We start from the raw sequence: 17,018 nt of genomic DNA, 5'->3' as shown, positions 1-17,018 counted from the left end.
GGTAGGGAAAAATATAAAAGACAAAAAAAGGGACAAAAGAGGGAGGGATGGAGTTCCGTCCCGGGAAGGGAGTCTTAAAAAGAGAGAAGTTTCCAAACACCAGGAAATTTTCTCACTGCCGAATCTGTGCCGAGCCTTGGAAGCACAGAGGGCAACATAACAGGGAGGAAAAATAAATAATTCAAACCCGCACATTGCGAGCCCTACAGTAACTCCCCCAGCGGTAACTCCCCCAGCGGAGAAGCAGCGCAGACGCCTGCACACGCCATTAGCAAGCGGGGGCTGGGCAGGGAGGCGCAGCGCGGGCTGCATCGCAAGGATCTGGCCTGAATACCTCGAGCACTATCTGAGCGAAATAATTTGGGCTAGCAAACCAGACTGTGGGATATCTACCACGCGAAAAGCCAGCCCTAACCTATGACACCGCCAGGCCCGCACACGAAATAAAGGACTGAACAGAGATAGCCCGCGGCAGACCATCCCCCTCCAGTGATAGGCAGCCAGAGCCAGAAGGGGACAATCGCAGCCCCAGAGAGACATTATCTATAAAACTGTAAGCAGGCTTCTTTGCTAACTAAAACTTCTTGGGGGTCTGGACGGTCAACATCTGCCTGAGAAGGTGTGCCGGTGCGCAACTAGATAACCGAGCGGCGGAGAGGCGATAAGTCGCAGCAATCGCGCGCGCAAAACACCTGACCACCTGAGCTGCTCGGATCTGGGAAGGGCACAAAACGCAGGCCCAACCGGGAGTCTGCGCCTCTGAGGACTACCCGAGTGCCTGAACTGGAGCAGCTTGGACCTGGGAAGTACAGGCAGCCCAGGGCTGGCCACGGATGGTTTGCAGCGGAGCAACCTAGAGCCTGAGCAGCGTGGGCAGAGAGGCTACACGCGCCGTGATCGGGGGTGGGGGTGGGGGTGGGGTGGGGGCAGACCCAGTGTGGCTGAGGCACTGCGAGCACACGCCAGTGTTATTTGTTTGCAGCATCCCTCCCTACCTCCCCTCAGTGAGACTGAACAAACCTATAAAAAAAAAAAAATTAAGTCCTCTATTATTCCTTTAATTTCCACTTTTATAACCGATTACTTTGCAAAAAAAAAAAAAAGACCCTATTTTTTTAAAGCAAACTTCATATATATATTTTTTTTTAAAATAATTTTTGACCTTTTTTTTTCTTTTTCCTTCTTTTCTTTAACATTGTATTTTTGAAATTCCAAACTCTACTCTAGATTTTTAATTTTAGCTTTTTAGTATTTGTTATCAATTTTGTACCTATATTTTTTTTTGTTTTTGTTTTTATATAATTTCTGTGACCCTGTTTTCTTTTTTCTTTTTCTTTTTCTCTGTTTCTTTCTCTTCTTCTTTTAAATAACATTGTATATCTGAAATTCCAAACTCTATTCTAGATTTTTAATTTATGCTTTTTGGTATTTGTTATCAATTTTGTACCTGTATTTTTTTTTTTTTTATAATTTATGTGACCTTGTTTGTTCTTGTTTGGTTTTTTTTCTCTTTCTTTTTCTTCTTCTTTTTTTAACATTGTATTTTTGAAACTCCAAACTCTAGATTTTTAACTTTTGCTTTTTGGTATTAGTTATCAATTTTGTACCTATATTTTCTTTATGATTTTTGCGACCTTGTTTGTTTTTGTTGTTCATTTTTTCTCTCTTTCTTTTCCTTCTTCTTTTCTTTAACATCGTATTTTTGAAATTCCAAACTCTACTCTAGATTTTAAATTTTTGCTTTTATGTATTTGTAACCAATTTTGTACCTTTAAGAACCCAATCTTCAGTACCCATTTTTCACTAGGGAACAAGATTACTGGCTTAACTGCTCTCTCTCCCTTTGGACTCTCCTTTTTCTCCACTAGGTCACCTGTGTCTCCTTCCTAACCCCTCTCTACTCTACCCAACTCTGTGAATTTCTGTGTGTTCCAGACGGTGGAGAACACTTAGGGAACTGATTACTGGCTGGATCTGTCTCCCTCCTTTTCATTTCCCCCATTTATCCTCCTGGCCACCTCTGCCACCTTATTCCTTCTTCTCTTCTCTGTATAACTCTGTGAACAACTCTGAGCGGTCCAGTTGTGGAGTGCACATAAGGAAGAGATTACTGAATAGCCCACTCTCTCCTCTATTGATTCTACCTCATCTCATTCGGGTCACTTCTAACTCCCTCCTCACTCTTCTCTTCTCCATATAATGCTGTAAACCACTCTGGGCGAAACAAGTTTCAGGGCAAGACATACCAAGCACATTCTCCAGCAGCAAGGAACACAGCCCTGAGCTCCAAGATACAGGCAGCCCAAGTCACCCCAAGACCATAGACATCCATAACTCATTACTAGACATTTCATTGCACTCCAGAGAGAAGAAATACAGCTCCACCCACCAGAACACCGACACAAGCTTCCTTAACCAAGAAACCTTGACAAGCCACCTGTACAAACCCACACAGACTGAGGAAACGCCACAATAAAGAGAACTCCACAAACTGCCAGAATACAGAAAGGACACCCCAAACTCAGCAATTTAAACAAGATGAAGAGACAGAGGAATACCCAGCAGATAAAGGAACAGGATAAATGCCCACCAAACCAAACAAAAGAGGAAGAGATAGGGAATCTACCTGATAGAGAGTTCTGAATAATGATAGTGAAATTGATCCAAAATCTTGAAATCAAAATGGAATCACAGATAAATATCTTGGAGACAAAGATTGAGAAGATGCAAGAAAGGTTTAACAGGGACCTAGAAGAAATAAAAGAGAGTCAATATAAAATGAATAATGCAATAAATGAAATTAAAAACACTCTGGAGGCAACAAATAGTAGAATAACAGAGGCAGAAGATAGGATTAGTGAATTAGAAGATAGAATGGTAGAAATAAATGAATCAGAGAGGATAAAAGAAAAACGAATTAAAAGAAATGAAGACAATCTCAGAGACCTCCAGGACAATATTAAACGCTACAACATTTGAATCATAGGGGTCCCAGAAGCAGAAGACAAAAAGAAAGACCATGAGAAAATACTTGAGGAGATAATAGTTGAAAACTTCCCTAAAATGGGGAAGGAAATAATCACCCAAGTCCAAGAAACCCAGAGAGTCCCAAACAGGATAAACCCAAGGCGAAACACCCCAAGACACATATTAATCAAATTAACAAAGACCAAACACAAAGAACAAATATTAAAAGCAGCAAGGGAAAAACAACAAATAACACACAAAGGAATTCCCATTAGGATAACAGCTGATCTTTCAATAGAAACTCTTCAAGCCAGGAGGGAATGGCAAGACATACTTAAAGTGATGAAAGAAAATAACCTACAGCCCAGATTATTGTACCCAGCAAGGATCTCATTCAAATATGAAGGAGAAATCAAAAGCTTCTCAGACAAGCAAAAGCTGAGAGAATTCAGCACCACCAAACCAGCTCTCCAACAAATTCTAAAGGATATTCTCTAGACAGGAAACACAAAAATAGTGTATAAACTTGAACCCAAAACAATAAAGTAAATGGCAACGGGATCATATTTATCAGTAATTACCTTAAATGTAAATGGGTTGAATGCCCCAACCAAAAGACAAAGACTGGCTGAATGGATACAAAAACAAGACCCCTACGTATGTTGTCTACAAGAGACCCATCTCAAAACAGGGGACACATACAGACTGAAAGTGAAGGGCTGGAAAAAGATTTTCCATGCAAATAGGGACCAAAAGAAAGCAGGAGTAGCAATACTTATATCAGATAAAATAGACTTTAAAACAAAGGCTGTGAAAAGAGACAAAGATGGTCACTACATAATGATCAAAGGATCAATCCAAGAAGAAGATATAACAATTATAAATATATATGCACCCAACACGGGAGCGCCACAATATGTAAGACAAATGCTAACAAGTATGAAAGGAGACATTAACAATAACACAATAATAGTGGGAGACTTTAATACCCCACTCACACCTATGGATAGATCAACTAAACAGAAAATTAACAAGGAAACACAAACGTTAAACGATACAATAGACCAGTTAGACCTAATTGATATCTATAGGACATTTCATCCCAAAACAATGAATTTCACCTTTTTCTCAAGCGCACATGGAACCTTCTCCAGGATAGATCACATCCTGGGCCATAAATCTAGCCTTGGTAAATTCAAAAAAATAGAAATCATTCCAAGCATCTTTTCTGACCACAATGCAGTAAGATTAGATCTCAATTACAGGAGACAAACTATTAAAAATTCCAACATATGGAGGCTGAACAACACCCTGCTGAATAACCAACAAATCACAGAAGAAATCAAAAAAGAAATCAAAATTTGCATAGAAACGAATGAAAATAAAAACACAACAACTCAAAACCTGTGGGACACTTTAAAAGCAGTCCTAAGGGGAAAGTTCATAGCAATACAGGCATACCTCAAGAAACAAGAAAAAAGTCAAATAAATAACGTAACCCTACACCTAAAGCAACTAGAAAAGGAAGAAATGAAGAACCCCAGGGTTAGTAGAAGGAAAGAAATCTTAAAAATTAGGGCAGAAATAAATGCAAAAGAAACAAAAGAGACCATAGCAAAAATCAACAAAGCCAAAAGCTGGTTCTTTGAAAGGATAAATAAAATTGACAAACCATTAGCCAGACTCATCAAGAAACAAAGGGAGAAAAATCAAATCAATAAAATTAGAAATGAAAATGGAGAGATCACAACAGACAACACAGAAATACAAAGGATCATAAGAGACTACTATCAACAATTATATGCCAATAAAATGGACAATGTGGAAGAAATGGACAAATTCTTAGAAAAGTACAACTTTCCAAAACTGGACCAGGAAGAAATAGAAAATCTTAACAGACCCATCACAAGCACGGAAATTGAAACTGTAATCAAAAATCTTCCAGCAAACAAAAGCCCGGGTCCAGACGGCTTCACAGCTGAATTCTACCAAAAATTTAGAGAAGAGCTAACACCTATCCTGCTCAAACTCTTCCAGAAAATTGCAGAGGAAGGTAAACTTCCAAACTCATTCTATGAGGCCACCATCACCCTAATACCAAAACCTGACAAAGATCCCACAAAAAAAGAAAACTACAGACCAATATCACTGATGAACATAGATGCAAAAATCCTTAACAAAATTCTAGCAATCAGAATCCAACAACACATTAAAAAGATCATACACCATGACCAAGTGGGCTTTATCCCAGGGATGCAAGGGTTCTTCAATATCCGCAAATCAATCAATGTTATACACCACATTAACAAATTGTAAAACAAAAACCATATGATTATCTCAATAGATGCAGAGAAAGCCTTTGACAAAATTCAACACCCATTTATGATAAAAACTCTCCAGAAAGCAGGAATAGAAGGACGATACCTCAACATAATAAAAGCTATATATGACAAACCCACAGCAAACATTATCCTCAATGGTGAAAAATTGAAAGCATTTCCTCTAAAGTCAGGAACAAGACAAGGGTGCCCACTTTCACCATTACTGTTCAACATAGTTTTGGAAGTTTTGGCCACAGCAATCAGAGCAGAAAAAGAAATAAAAGGAATCCAAATTGGAAAAGAAGAAGTAAAACTCTCACTGTTTGCAGATGACATGATCCTTTACATAGAAAACCCTAAAGACTCCACCAGAAAATTACTAGAACTAATCAATGATTATAGCAAAGTTGCAGGATATAAAATCAACACACAGAAATCCCTTGCATTCCTATACACTAATAATGAGAAAACTGAAAGAGAAATTAAGGAAACAATTCCATTCACCATTGCAACGGAAAGAATAAAATACTTAGGAATATATCTACCTAAAGAAACTAAAGACCTATATATAGAAAACTATAAAACACTGGTGAAAGAAATCAAAGAGGACACTAATAGATGGAGAAATATACCATGTTCATGGATTGAAAGAATCAATATAGTGAAAATGAGTATACTACCCAAAGCAATTTATAGATTCAATGCAATCCCTATCAAGCTACCAACGGTATTCTTCACAGAGCTAGAACAAATAATTTCACAATTTGTATGGAAATACAAAAAACCTCGAATAGCCAAAGCGATCTTGAGAAAGAAGAATGGAACGGGAGGAATCAATCTACCTGACTTCAGGCTCTATTACAAAGCCACAGTTATCAAGACAGTAGGGTACTGGCACAAAGACAGAAATATTGATCAATGGAACAAAATAGAAAGCCCAGAGATAAATCCACGCACATATGGACACCTTATCTTTGACAAAGGAGGCAAGAATATACAATGGATTAAAGACAATCTCTTTAACAAGTGGTGCTGGGAAAGCTGGTCAACCACTTGTAAAAGAATGAAACTAGAACACTTTCTAACACCATACACAAAAATAAACTCAAAATTGATTAAAGATCTCAATGTAAGACCAGAAACTATAAAACTCCTAGAGGAGAACATAGGCAAAACACTCTCCGACATACATCACAGCAGGATCCTCTATGACCCACCTCCCAGAATATTGGAAATAAAAGCAAAAATAAACAAATGGGACCTAATTAAACTTAAAAGCTTCTGCACAACAAAGGAAACTATTAGCAAGGTGAAAAGGCAGCCTTCAGAATGGGAGAAAATAATAGCAAATGAAGCAACTGACAAACAACTAATCTCAAAAATATACAAGCAACTCCTACAGCTCAACTCCAGAAAAATAAATGAAAAATAAAATCAAAAAATGGGCCAAAGAACTAAATAGACATTTCTCCAAAGAAGACATACAGATGGCTAACAAACACATGAAAAGATGCTCAACATCACTCATTATCAGAGAAATGCAAATCAAAACCACTATGAGGTACCATTTCATGCCAGTCAGAATGGCTGCAATCCATAAGTCTACAAGCAATAAATGCTGGAGAGGGTGTGGAGAAAAGGGAACTCTCTTACACTGTTGGTGGGAATGCAAACTAGTACAGCCACTATGGAGAACAGTGTGGAGATTCCTTAAAAAACTGGAAATAGAACTGCCTTATGATCCAGCAATCCCACTGCTGGGCATACACACTGAGGAAACCAGAAGGGAAAGAGACACGTGTACCCCAATGTTCATCGCAGCACTGTTTATAATAGCCAGGACATGGAAGCAACCTAGATGCCCATCAGCAGATGAATGGATAAGAAAGCTGTGGTACGTATACACAGTGGAGCATTACTCAGCCATTAAAAGGAATACATTTGAATCGGTTCTAATGAGTTGGATGAAACTGGAACCTATTATACAGAGTGAAGTAAGCCAGAAAGAAAAACACCAATACAGTATACTAACGCATATATATGGAATTTAGAAAGATGGTAACAATAACCCTGTGTACGAGACAGCAAAAGAGACACCGATGTATAGAACAGTCTTATGGACTCTATGGGAGAGGGAAAGGGTGGGAAGATTTGGGAGAATGGCATTGAAACATGTATAATATCATGTATGAAATGAGTTGCCAGTCCAGGTTCGATGCATGGTACTGGATGCTTGGGGCTGGTGCGCTGGGATGACCCAGAGGGAGGGTAGGGGAGGGAGGAGGGAGGAGGGTTCAGGATGGGGAACACGGGTATACCTGTGGCAGATTCATTTCGATGTTTGGCAAAACTAATACAATATTGTAAAGTTTAAAAATAAAATCAAATTAAAAAAAAATAATAAAATAAAACAGGAAAAAAAAAAAAAAAACAATACATATGCCAAGGCTGCACCCCCAGGACCCTGGATTGGGGGGTCTGGTGTGGAGCCCAGGAACCTACGTGGCGAGCAGATGCCCCAGGCGATTTCTAAGGCCTGTGCCATGGTCAGGCTGAGACACACCAGGCCTGGCAAGGACGACAAGGAAAGAAGGCCTTAGCTGACTGGGAGCCCAGCCAAGTGCTGTGTGATTGGAGCCCTAAGGGTGCCCTCCCACAGGCCAGCTGGTCTGGAACCCAGTGTGGCTGGAGGTGGCTTCAGAGCTGGCAGGGAAGCCCCATGCAGCCGGCCAGGCCTGGGGCCATCCTGGATCTGCCTGCAGACCCGTGTTGGGGCGGAACTCAAATCGCCAACCCCCTTGCTCTGTTTGCCTGTGTTTGTGTTAAGTCACTTCAGTCGGGTCCGACTCTGCCAGGCTCCTCTGTCCATGGGGATTCTCCAGGCAAGAATTCTGGAGTGGGTTGCCATGCTTTCCTCCAGGGGATCTTCCTGACCCAGGAATCAAACCTGTATCACTTTCAGTTCAGTTCAGTTGCTCAGTCGTGTCCGACTCTTTGTGACCCCATGGACTGCAGCACGCCAGGCTTCCCTGTCCCATCACCAGCTCCCAGAGCTTACTGAAACTCATGTCCATCGAGTCGGTGATGACATCCAACCATCTCATCCTCTGTCGTCCCCTTCTCCTCCTGCCTTCAATCTTTCCCAGCATCAGGGTCTTTTCACATGAGTCAGTTCCTCACATCAGGTGGCCAAAGTATTAGAGTTTCAGCTTCAGTATCAGTCCTTCCAATGAATATTCAGGACTGATTTCCTTTAGGATGGACTGGTTGGATCTCCTTGCAGTCCAAGGGACTCTCAAGAGTCTTCTCCAGCACCACAGTTCAAAAGCATCAATTCTTCGGCACTCAGTTTTCTTTATAGTCTAACTTTCACATCCATACGTGACTACTGGAAAAACCATAGCCTTGACTAGATGGATCTTTGATGGCAAAGTAATGTCCCTGCTTTTTAATATGCTGTCTAGGTTGGTCACAGTTTTTCTTCCAAGGAGCAAGCGTCTTTTAATTTCATGGCTGCAGTCACCATCTGCAGTGATTTTGGAGCCCAAGAAAATAAAGTATCTCACTGTTTCCATTGTTTCCCCATCTATTTGCCATGAAGTGATGGGACTGGATGCCATGATCTTAGTTTTCTGAATGCTGAGCTTTAAGCCAACATTTTCACTCTCCTCTTTCACTTTCATCAAGAGGTTCTTTAGTTCCTCTTCACTTTCTACCATAAGGGTAGTGTCATCTGCATATCTGAGGTTATTGATATTTCTCCAGGCAATCTTGATTCCAGCTTGTGTTTCATCCAGCCCAGCGTTTCTCATGATATACTCTGCATATAAGTTAAATGAGCAGGGTGACAAGATACAGCCTTGACATACTCCTTTCCCGATTTGGAACCAGTCTGTTGTTCCATGTCCAGTTCTAACTGTTGCTTCTTGACCCATATACAGATTTCTCAGGATGCAGGTCAGGTGGGCTGGTATTCCCATCTCTTGAAGAATGTTCCACAGTTCGTTGTGACCCACACAGTCAAAGGCTTTGGCATAGTCAATAAAGCAGAAGTAGATATTTTTCTGGAACTCTTTGGTTTTTCGATGATCCAACTGATGTTGGCAATTTGATCTCTGGTTCCTCTGCTTTTTCTAAATCCAGCTTGAACATCTGGAAGTTCACGGTTCACATACTATTAAAGCCTGGCTTGGAGAATTTTGAGCATTACTTTGCTAGTGTGTGAGACGAGAGCAATTGTGCAGTAGTTTGAACATTTATCGGCATTGGCTTTCTTTGGGATTGGAATGAAAACTGACCTTTTCCAGTCCTATGGCCACTGCTGAGTTTTTCAAATTTGCTGGCATATTGAGTTCAGCACTTTCACAGCATCATCTTTCAGGATTTGAAATAGCTCAACTGGAATTCCATCACCTCCACTAGCTTTGTTCATAGTGATGCTTCCTAAGGCCCACTTGACTTCACATTCCAGGATGTCCGGCTCTAGGTCAGTGATCACACCATCGTGATTATCTGGGTCGTGAAGATCTTTTCTGTACAGTTCTTCTGTGTATTCTTGTCACATCTTCTTAATATCTTCTGCTTCTGTTAGGTCCATACCATTTCTGTCCTTTATTGAGCCCATCTTTGCATGAAATGTTCCCTTGGTATCTCTAATTTTCTTGAAGAGATCTCTAGTCTTTACCATTCTATTTTTTCCCTCTATTTCTTTGCACTGATCACTGAGGAAGGCGTTCTTACCTCTCCTTGCTATTCTTTGGAAGTCTGCACTCAAATGGGTATATCTTTCCTTTTCTCCTTCACCTTTTGCTTATCTTCTTATCTCAGCTACTTCCTGTATTGGCAGGCGAGTTCTTTACCACTAGCGCCACCTGGGGAGCCCTTGCTCTGTTTAGCTCTTTTTAAAGCGTCAGAACCCTGACATATAGAACAGCAGCAGCAAGCGGGCATGCTCCAGAGGGAAGGGAAGGAGACTGGGAGAGGCCTGGGAGAGGTGCTTCCAGCCTCCCATCATTCCCTGAGGCTGCCACTCATCTCCTCCCCCAGCCCCCGAGTCCGCTTCCTGCCACCAATACCCCACCCCCACCCCCATCCACTCCCTCTACCCAACACAGCCTGGACTTACCATGTGCTTTGAGGGGCCACCCAGACAAGAAGCACCAGTAACCCGGGGAGAAGTGGTTACACAGGTAACACCGGCCACTTGCTTACTGGGTGAACTTACAGGCACGTTTCGTTTTATTGCGCTTCACGGATATTGTATGTTTTTAGAAATTGACGGTTTGTGGCAGCCCTGCATTGAGGAAGGCTATTGGGGCCATTTTTGCAACAGTGGTTGCTCACTTCGCCTCAGTGTCTCATCTTGGTAATTCTCACCATATTTCCAGCATTTTAATTCTTATCAGATGTGTCACAGGGATCTGTGATCAGTGATCTTCGATGTTACTACTACCTCTTGCTTCCCAGGTGGGACTAGGGATAAAGAACCCACCTGCCAACGCAGGAGACGTAAGAGATGTGGGTTCGATCTCTGGGTTGGGAAGATCCCCTGGAGGAGGGCATGGCAACCCACTCCAGTATTCTTGCCTGGAGAATCCCATGGACAGAGGAGTGTGGCAGGCTGCAATCCATGGGGTCGCAAAGAGTCGGACACGACTGAGCGACTGAGCACACACTGCCTCTTGCTGATGGCTCAGATGACAGTGAGCATTTTTAGCAATACAACATTTTAAAATTATAGCACGCATACTGATTTTTTTCTTTTGACATAAAGTGACTGCACACGTAACAGACTAAGGTGCAGTGTAAAAACTATTTTTAAAAAAATTTGCCTATTTCTTTGGCTGTGCAAGGTCTTGGTTGTGGCATGTGGGATCCAGTTCCGCAGCCGGGGATTAAACCTGCAGCCCCTGCACTGGGACTGCAGTCTTAGCCACTGGACCTCCAGGGAAGTCCCTGAGCATAATTTTTATGGACATCAGGAAACCAAAAATTTCCTGTCCCTCGCTCCATTGCAATGGTCTGGAACCGAACCCTCGGTCTCTCCGAGGTGTGCCTGTATTTACTTTTTCTCGGCCTCCTTTGCCCCATCCAAAGACTGGGGCCTGTGTAGGACTACTTCCTAGGACTGGTGTGAGGATGAGATGAGATGCTACGGACAAAGCACGTGGAACAATGCTGGCAGGTCCACCCCTCAGTCCCGTTAGGACCATGTGCTTTCTCTCTGGGCCCCCAGAGCACAGCCTGGGGGTGGGAGATGTCCGAGTGCAGAACTGGGTTGCCCTCTACAACCCGGGGAGCAGTGGACCACACACACACACACACACACACACACACACACACACACAAGCACGCATACACCCCTGTACCATAAGGGGATAGGAGAAGCAGTAAGCCCCTTCTGAACTTGATGTTGACTTTCACATGCCTCACCTGGGCCTGGGGGGCCTTCTTAGGCCTGGAGGGGGGCCTTATCTAGCCGAGGGAAGTTGTCCCTGCACCCCTCGCCTGCTGCGGGTGGGGCACCCGGGGCCTAAACTGCTCATCTGCCCTCTGTCAGGCTCTGACACCAAAGGTTCACCCTGGGCTGAACCAAGCAGATGGCTTGGCTGACGGAGGCCCTGCTACTGAGACGCCCTCAGGGAGAGCAGCCAGGGCAGAGGGCGGACGGAAGATGCCGCCAGGACTCAGCGAGTGTCCCCTCTGGCCAGGCTCTGCTGGGGCCTCATGTGCTTCTTCTGGCTTGGACCCCATTCCAGCCTCTTGAGGAAGAGGAATGGAAGGAGGGGGCAGATGACCACTGGCTCAGGGTCACCGCTGAGGAGGCAGGGAAACGGGTCGGTCCTAAGGGGAGTGCAAGCGTCTTCTCTGCTCTATTCTAAAGGGAAGCAGTCGCATCAGGAAGCCCTGATTCCTGCTCATCTGGGCGGGGTCCCTGGCTCAGGGGCCAAACTCCAGCCGGTACCCCTGGGTATCACCTCTTCCTCCCCCTCAGGACGGAGGCCCATCCCGACCCCTCCCCTGCCCAGTAAGACACTGCAGGGACCATCTTCCCCACCTGCCACCAGACTGTGCGTCCCTGAGCCATGCTGCTGTTGGCAGCACCTCCCCTCATCTCTGCAGGGAGGGAACATGCCCCCACCCTGACTCCTGGCTGCAGTCACCCGCCCTCCGCAACCTCATCTGACAGAGGCCAGAGGGGCCACCACGAAGACCGCCACGTTTCTACGTCCAGCACGGACCTTCCCCCGAGCCCTGCAAGTCCAGCTGCCCACTGCCTGCAGGCCCCAGGGCAGATCCGAGGTCCCCCTCAACTAGAACCTACGGAGTCACTCCCAGCACAGCCTCATCCTCCCTTCCCCAGAGTGAATCTGCCGCCGTTTCACCTCCTGATTCCTTTCTCAGATGTATACACTTCTCTCTGTCTCCTCTACCGTGATCCTGGTCTAACCCATCCTCATTTCTCACTGGGACCAGTGTTCTATTCCCTCCTGTCTCCTCAGGCCCATCTCTAACCCCTGGCCAGTAAGCAGCCAGAGAGCCAACATGGCCACAACCCCACGTAGAACTCGGGCTTCTTTGCTTGTCTAGCCTCTTTGCCCTGGGTCCACAGGCACTGCATGGTCTGGCCCTGCTGATACCCCCGCCTGGAGCTAGTCTTGCCTTATTCACTGTCCTCCAGCCGTAGTGGCCTTCCCTTGGTTCTGGGACACACCGTGCTCCCTCCTACCCTGGGGCCTTTGCACAGGCTGCTCTCACTCTCTGGCTGGAGTGCTTTCCCTTGTCAAGAAGATAAGAGTGTAGAAATTTACATTTATGAGAGTCACAGCATCACCCATACTCATGACCACCCAGGAAGCAGGTGGGGAGCCATGAGGATAAAGCAGAGAATCAGTGATGCTATGTGGCAAGAAGACTTAAAACCACCCTGACAAGTGGGGGAAATAGATGGTTTCCTCTTGGGTCATGGTCTAGCTAGGTCACCACCTCCTGGGACAACCCCTGATTTTTTTTTTCCAGCAGGGAAATACATTCTTGACTTGCCTATATGACTATCTTAACCCAGGGAAGGCCCAGGAATGGGCAGGGGAAGCTGCCATGGTGGATTCAACTCATACCAATGGAGGAGCCTGATTTTTCATCTTGGATCACGTTCTTTGGGGACTTCCTCATTTCTCTTCATTGGCATTCAGTGATAAACAGGGCTGGTGGACTAACTCAGTACCCATGGACGAGTGCCCTCTGCCTCAGCTCCTGACAGCCATGTGACTGAGTCCTGGCCAATGAGACCTAAGCAGATGTCTTAGGGAGGTTTCTGGGAAAGAAGCACCACCTTTTCAGTTTCTTCCCATCTTCAACGAGTGGAATGTCTGGAGCCATGGCAGCTGTTTTGCCACCGTGAAGTACTAAGCACAAGGAAATGTTGCAAGGATTACCGAGACTAGGCCTTGGCTGACATGATGGAGCCACTGATAAACAGAGAAGCCACCATCTTCCAGAATTCTTACCGTGTGAAACACAGAGGCATTTGCCTTAAGTGTAGATTTTCAGTTTCAAATATTTTGCTACTGACTCAACATTGTGACGAGGATGTGAGGCAAAGTCAGAAATGCATCCTGGGCTTCAGGGAACTGGGCTTTGGAGAAAAAACAGAGCGAGTCCCTCAGCAGAAGCTTTTAAAAGGAAGAGTGCTCGTGGGGATGCTAGTGCCTCGGAAAAGGAATCCCAGAAGTCAGTCTCAGGCAGTCCTCATGAGGAGCAGGGGAAGAGTCACGGAACTAATGTAGCTGCACAGGGATCTCTCTGATGAGCTTTGATTTCAAAGCCACGCCTGGGAGAAGGAAGGAGGCAGTGTAGTGGAGGATGAAGCCAGAAAAGAACAGGGCCCATGAGAAGCCTCCCTGAGCAATTCACAAGTGGCTTTAGGAAAGAGCTTTGGCTGCGGGCAGCAAGCGGTCCTATTGGTAGGAGTTTGTTTGTCTTTATCAACCCCTGTCTGCATCAAAACCATAGTCAAAGCTATGGCTTTTCCAGTGGTCATGTATGGATGTGAGAGTTGGACTACAAAGAAAGCTGAGCGCCGAGGAATTGATTCTTTTGAACTGTGGTGCTGGAGAAGACTCTTGAGAGTCCCTTGGACTGCAAGGAGACCCAACCAGTCCATTCTAAAGGAAATCAGTCCTGAATATTCATTGGAAGGACTGATGTTGAAGCTGAAACTCCAATACTATGGCCACCTGATGCAAAGAACTGACTCATTGGAAAAGACCCTGTTGCTGGGAAAGATTGAAGGCAGGAGGAGAAGGGGACGACAGAGGATGAGATGGTGGGATGGCATCACCGACTCGATGGACATGAGTTTGAGTAAGCTCTGGGAGTTGGTGATGGACAGGGAAGCCTGGCATGCTGCAGTCCATGGGGTTGCAAAGAGTCAGACATGACTGAGTGACTGAACTGACTGATCAACCCCTGAGTTGCTGGCTGCTCCGCTCCATATGGTTGTTGGTGGCCCAAGCACCTTCTCTCTTGATGCTTGGATATTCTAGGGGATCAGCCTCCTCTGCAAGGTCTGAGATGGCTGTCAACCATGAGTTGGGGGTGGGGTGATGAGAAGGAGAAGGGGTGGGCACAGCGCTTTCTCTTAAGGACATGGCTCAGTTGCACAGATCACCTCTACTTTCCTCCCTTTGGCTAGAACTTGCCATGTGGCCTAGCTGCAAGGGAGGCTGGAAGAGCAGGTTTACCTGGTGGTCACTGGGTCTGTAAACCTCCTCTTTCCAAGGAGGAAGCCTCAACCGAACACGAGGGCAGCCAGCTGTCTCTGCCATTGCATGGGGAATCTGAGGTCCAGAGAGTGAGTCTTGGCCAAGCTGACATGGCTGCTGATAGCCCAGGTCTGCCTGCCATCACAGCCTGAAATGGCCCCCCTCCCCATGCTCGGCAGCCTCTCCTCAGAGCTGAAACCTAACCCCTGGGGTGACTGTCCTTGCCCCCCTCCCCATGCTCGGCAGCCTCTCCTCAGGGCTGAGACCTAACCCCTGGGGTGGCTATCCCTGCCCCCTCCCCATGCTCGGAGCCTCTCCTCAGGGCTGAGACCTAACCCCTGGGGTGGCTGTCCCTCCCCCCAGCTCCCAGCAGCCTCATCCCAGGACCTTTGTTTCTGCACTTAGGTCTCTTTCACTCAACGCAGGGACACAGGACCATAAGGGATGGAGGAACGTGACTCTCCGGGCCTGGGGAACCCTTTGAGATGACGTGGGCAGGTGCAGGAGGAGAGGGTGCTGAGTTTATGAGGCAAAGCTGAAGCTGGAAAGAGTCTCATCAGATGGCCAGGGTCAGGCCTCAGCCCAACTCTCCCCTTCCCCGGGGGGACTCTGAGAGGCTTGCCTTAAGCCCTACCCCCGTCCCACCCTAGTCCCTTCTAGCCCATCATCCGGTTTTATTTTCCTTATAGTGAAATGATTACTTCATGTGAGATTATGACTTCTTATGTGCTTGCTGCTTGCTTATCATCTGCTTCCTCTAGCCAGACTGTAGGCCCTGCAGGAACAGGGCTTTGCCTCCTGTCCCCTGCTGTGGTTCCCGGCATCTGGAGCTCTCCCATGGGAGCCTCATCAAAGGCCGAATCAAGCACAGGGTGCGGGGCTCAGTTCACCCTCATTCTCCCCCCACTGCCCCGCCCTCCCCTAGCCTGGCCTCACACATACCCCTGAGGAGTGTGGAGACTGGTAAGTAGGAAGGGGGATCAAGGTCAAGGGCACTGTGAGTCTCACCGAGGGGACATAGCAGGAAGGGAAAGGGCCTCTTCTGAGACTTAGATGAAATCCTTGGGTTGCGAAAGAAGCCAAGAAGTCTAGGAGCTTCCCTGACTTTGGAGGCTAAGGTCAGGGAAATCTTATTCTCTTGGGGCCCGGGGGTGCTTCCACATGACAAATGTGAGTTCTCCCCAAATAAAATGCACCGCTGAGGAGGGGCCCTGCTGTGTAACTCTGGTTTTCATTCTTGAGACCTGCAGTACCAGAAACTCAGGGAGTGCTCTACTTGGAACACTGGAAAACTCCTAGTTACCCTTGAACCCCAGTCAAAATGCCCACTCCTCTGGTCTGTGACACTGATGGACTGTCTGCCATTCTCATCCTTTAACCCCTTTGGCTGGCTCTCAGGGGCTTGAATGGAGCCTTCCTTAGCTCCCGTTCAGGGGTCCACATCACAGCCAACATTTCCACGGGATTCCCCGAATGCCTTCAGATCTTCTGGGCTCACATTGCCACCCACCCAGCTTGGCCAGCCACTCCTGATGCACAGGTCTCCCTGCCAGGGGAAGCAGGGCCTGGTACCTGCTTGTTCAGGAACAGGTCCCTTCCCAGGAGGCATTCCTCTCTGCTCAGCAGGACCCCGTCCCGACTCTGAGGTTCTCTCCGGCAGCAGGCCTCTGGCACCTCATCACTGTCCAAAGTCAGGAGTCGGAAAACTGATGCATACTTAAAGTCTTCGGGCCCGTTGACCCCACAGCAACCAAACTAGGACAGAGCAGAGAGAAGAGGGGGATAGGAGCTGGAGCCAGGCATGAGAGTGAGGAGACAAACGCAAAGCCTGTCCACAGGCCACTGTGAGGCAGCGTAGTGGGGGGTAGTCATGATCCAAGTGGGAGCTGGCTCCACCTGCGGCTCCTGTGCAACCCCGGGAAAGCCACTCAGCCTCTCTGAGCCTCCAGTGTCCTCACGGTAAAAT

At 46.1% G+C, this 17,018-nt stretch overlaps 1 protein-coding gene across 22 annotated transcripts in view; it reads right to left on the bottom strand.

The window, feature by feature from the left end:
- Positions 1–17,018, bottom strand: part of TSPAN18 (tetraspanin 18) — a 214,777-nt gene that overhangs the window by 7,516 nt on the left and 190,243 nt on the right. For all 22 annotated transcript variants that reach the window (XM_086341262.1, XM_086341264.1, XM_086341256.1 and 19 more), the window contains one exon: positions 16,625–16,807. In XM_086341262.1, coding sequence (XP_086197388.1) covers positions 16,625–16,807 — 183 coding nt within the window. The remainder of the gene's footprint in view (positions 1–16,624; positions 16,808–17,018) is intronic.

This window comes from Bos grunniens, chromosome 15 (genome assembly GCF_055505025.1).
Source record: "Bos grunniens cultivar Pamir isolate PY7600 chromosome 15, Bosgru_T2T1.0, whole genome shotgun sequence".
In the NCBI taxonomy this organism is placed as follows: Eukaryota; Metazoa; Chordata; class Mammalia; order Artiodactyla; family Bovidae; genus Bos; species Bos grunniens.
This window is presented reverse-complemented; position numbering and strand designations above follow the sequence as displayed.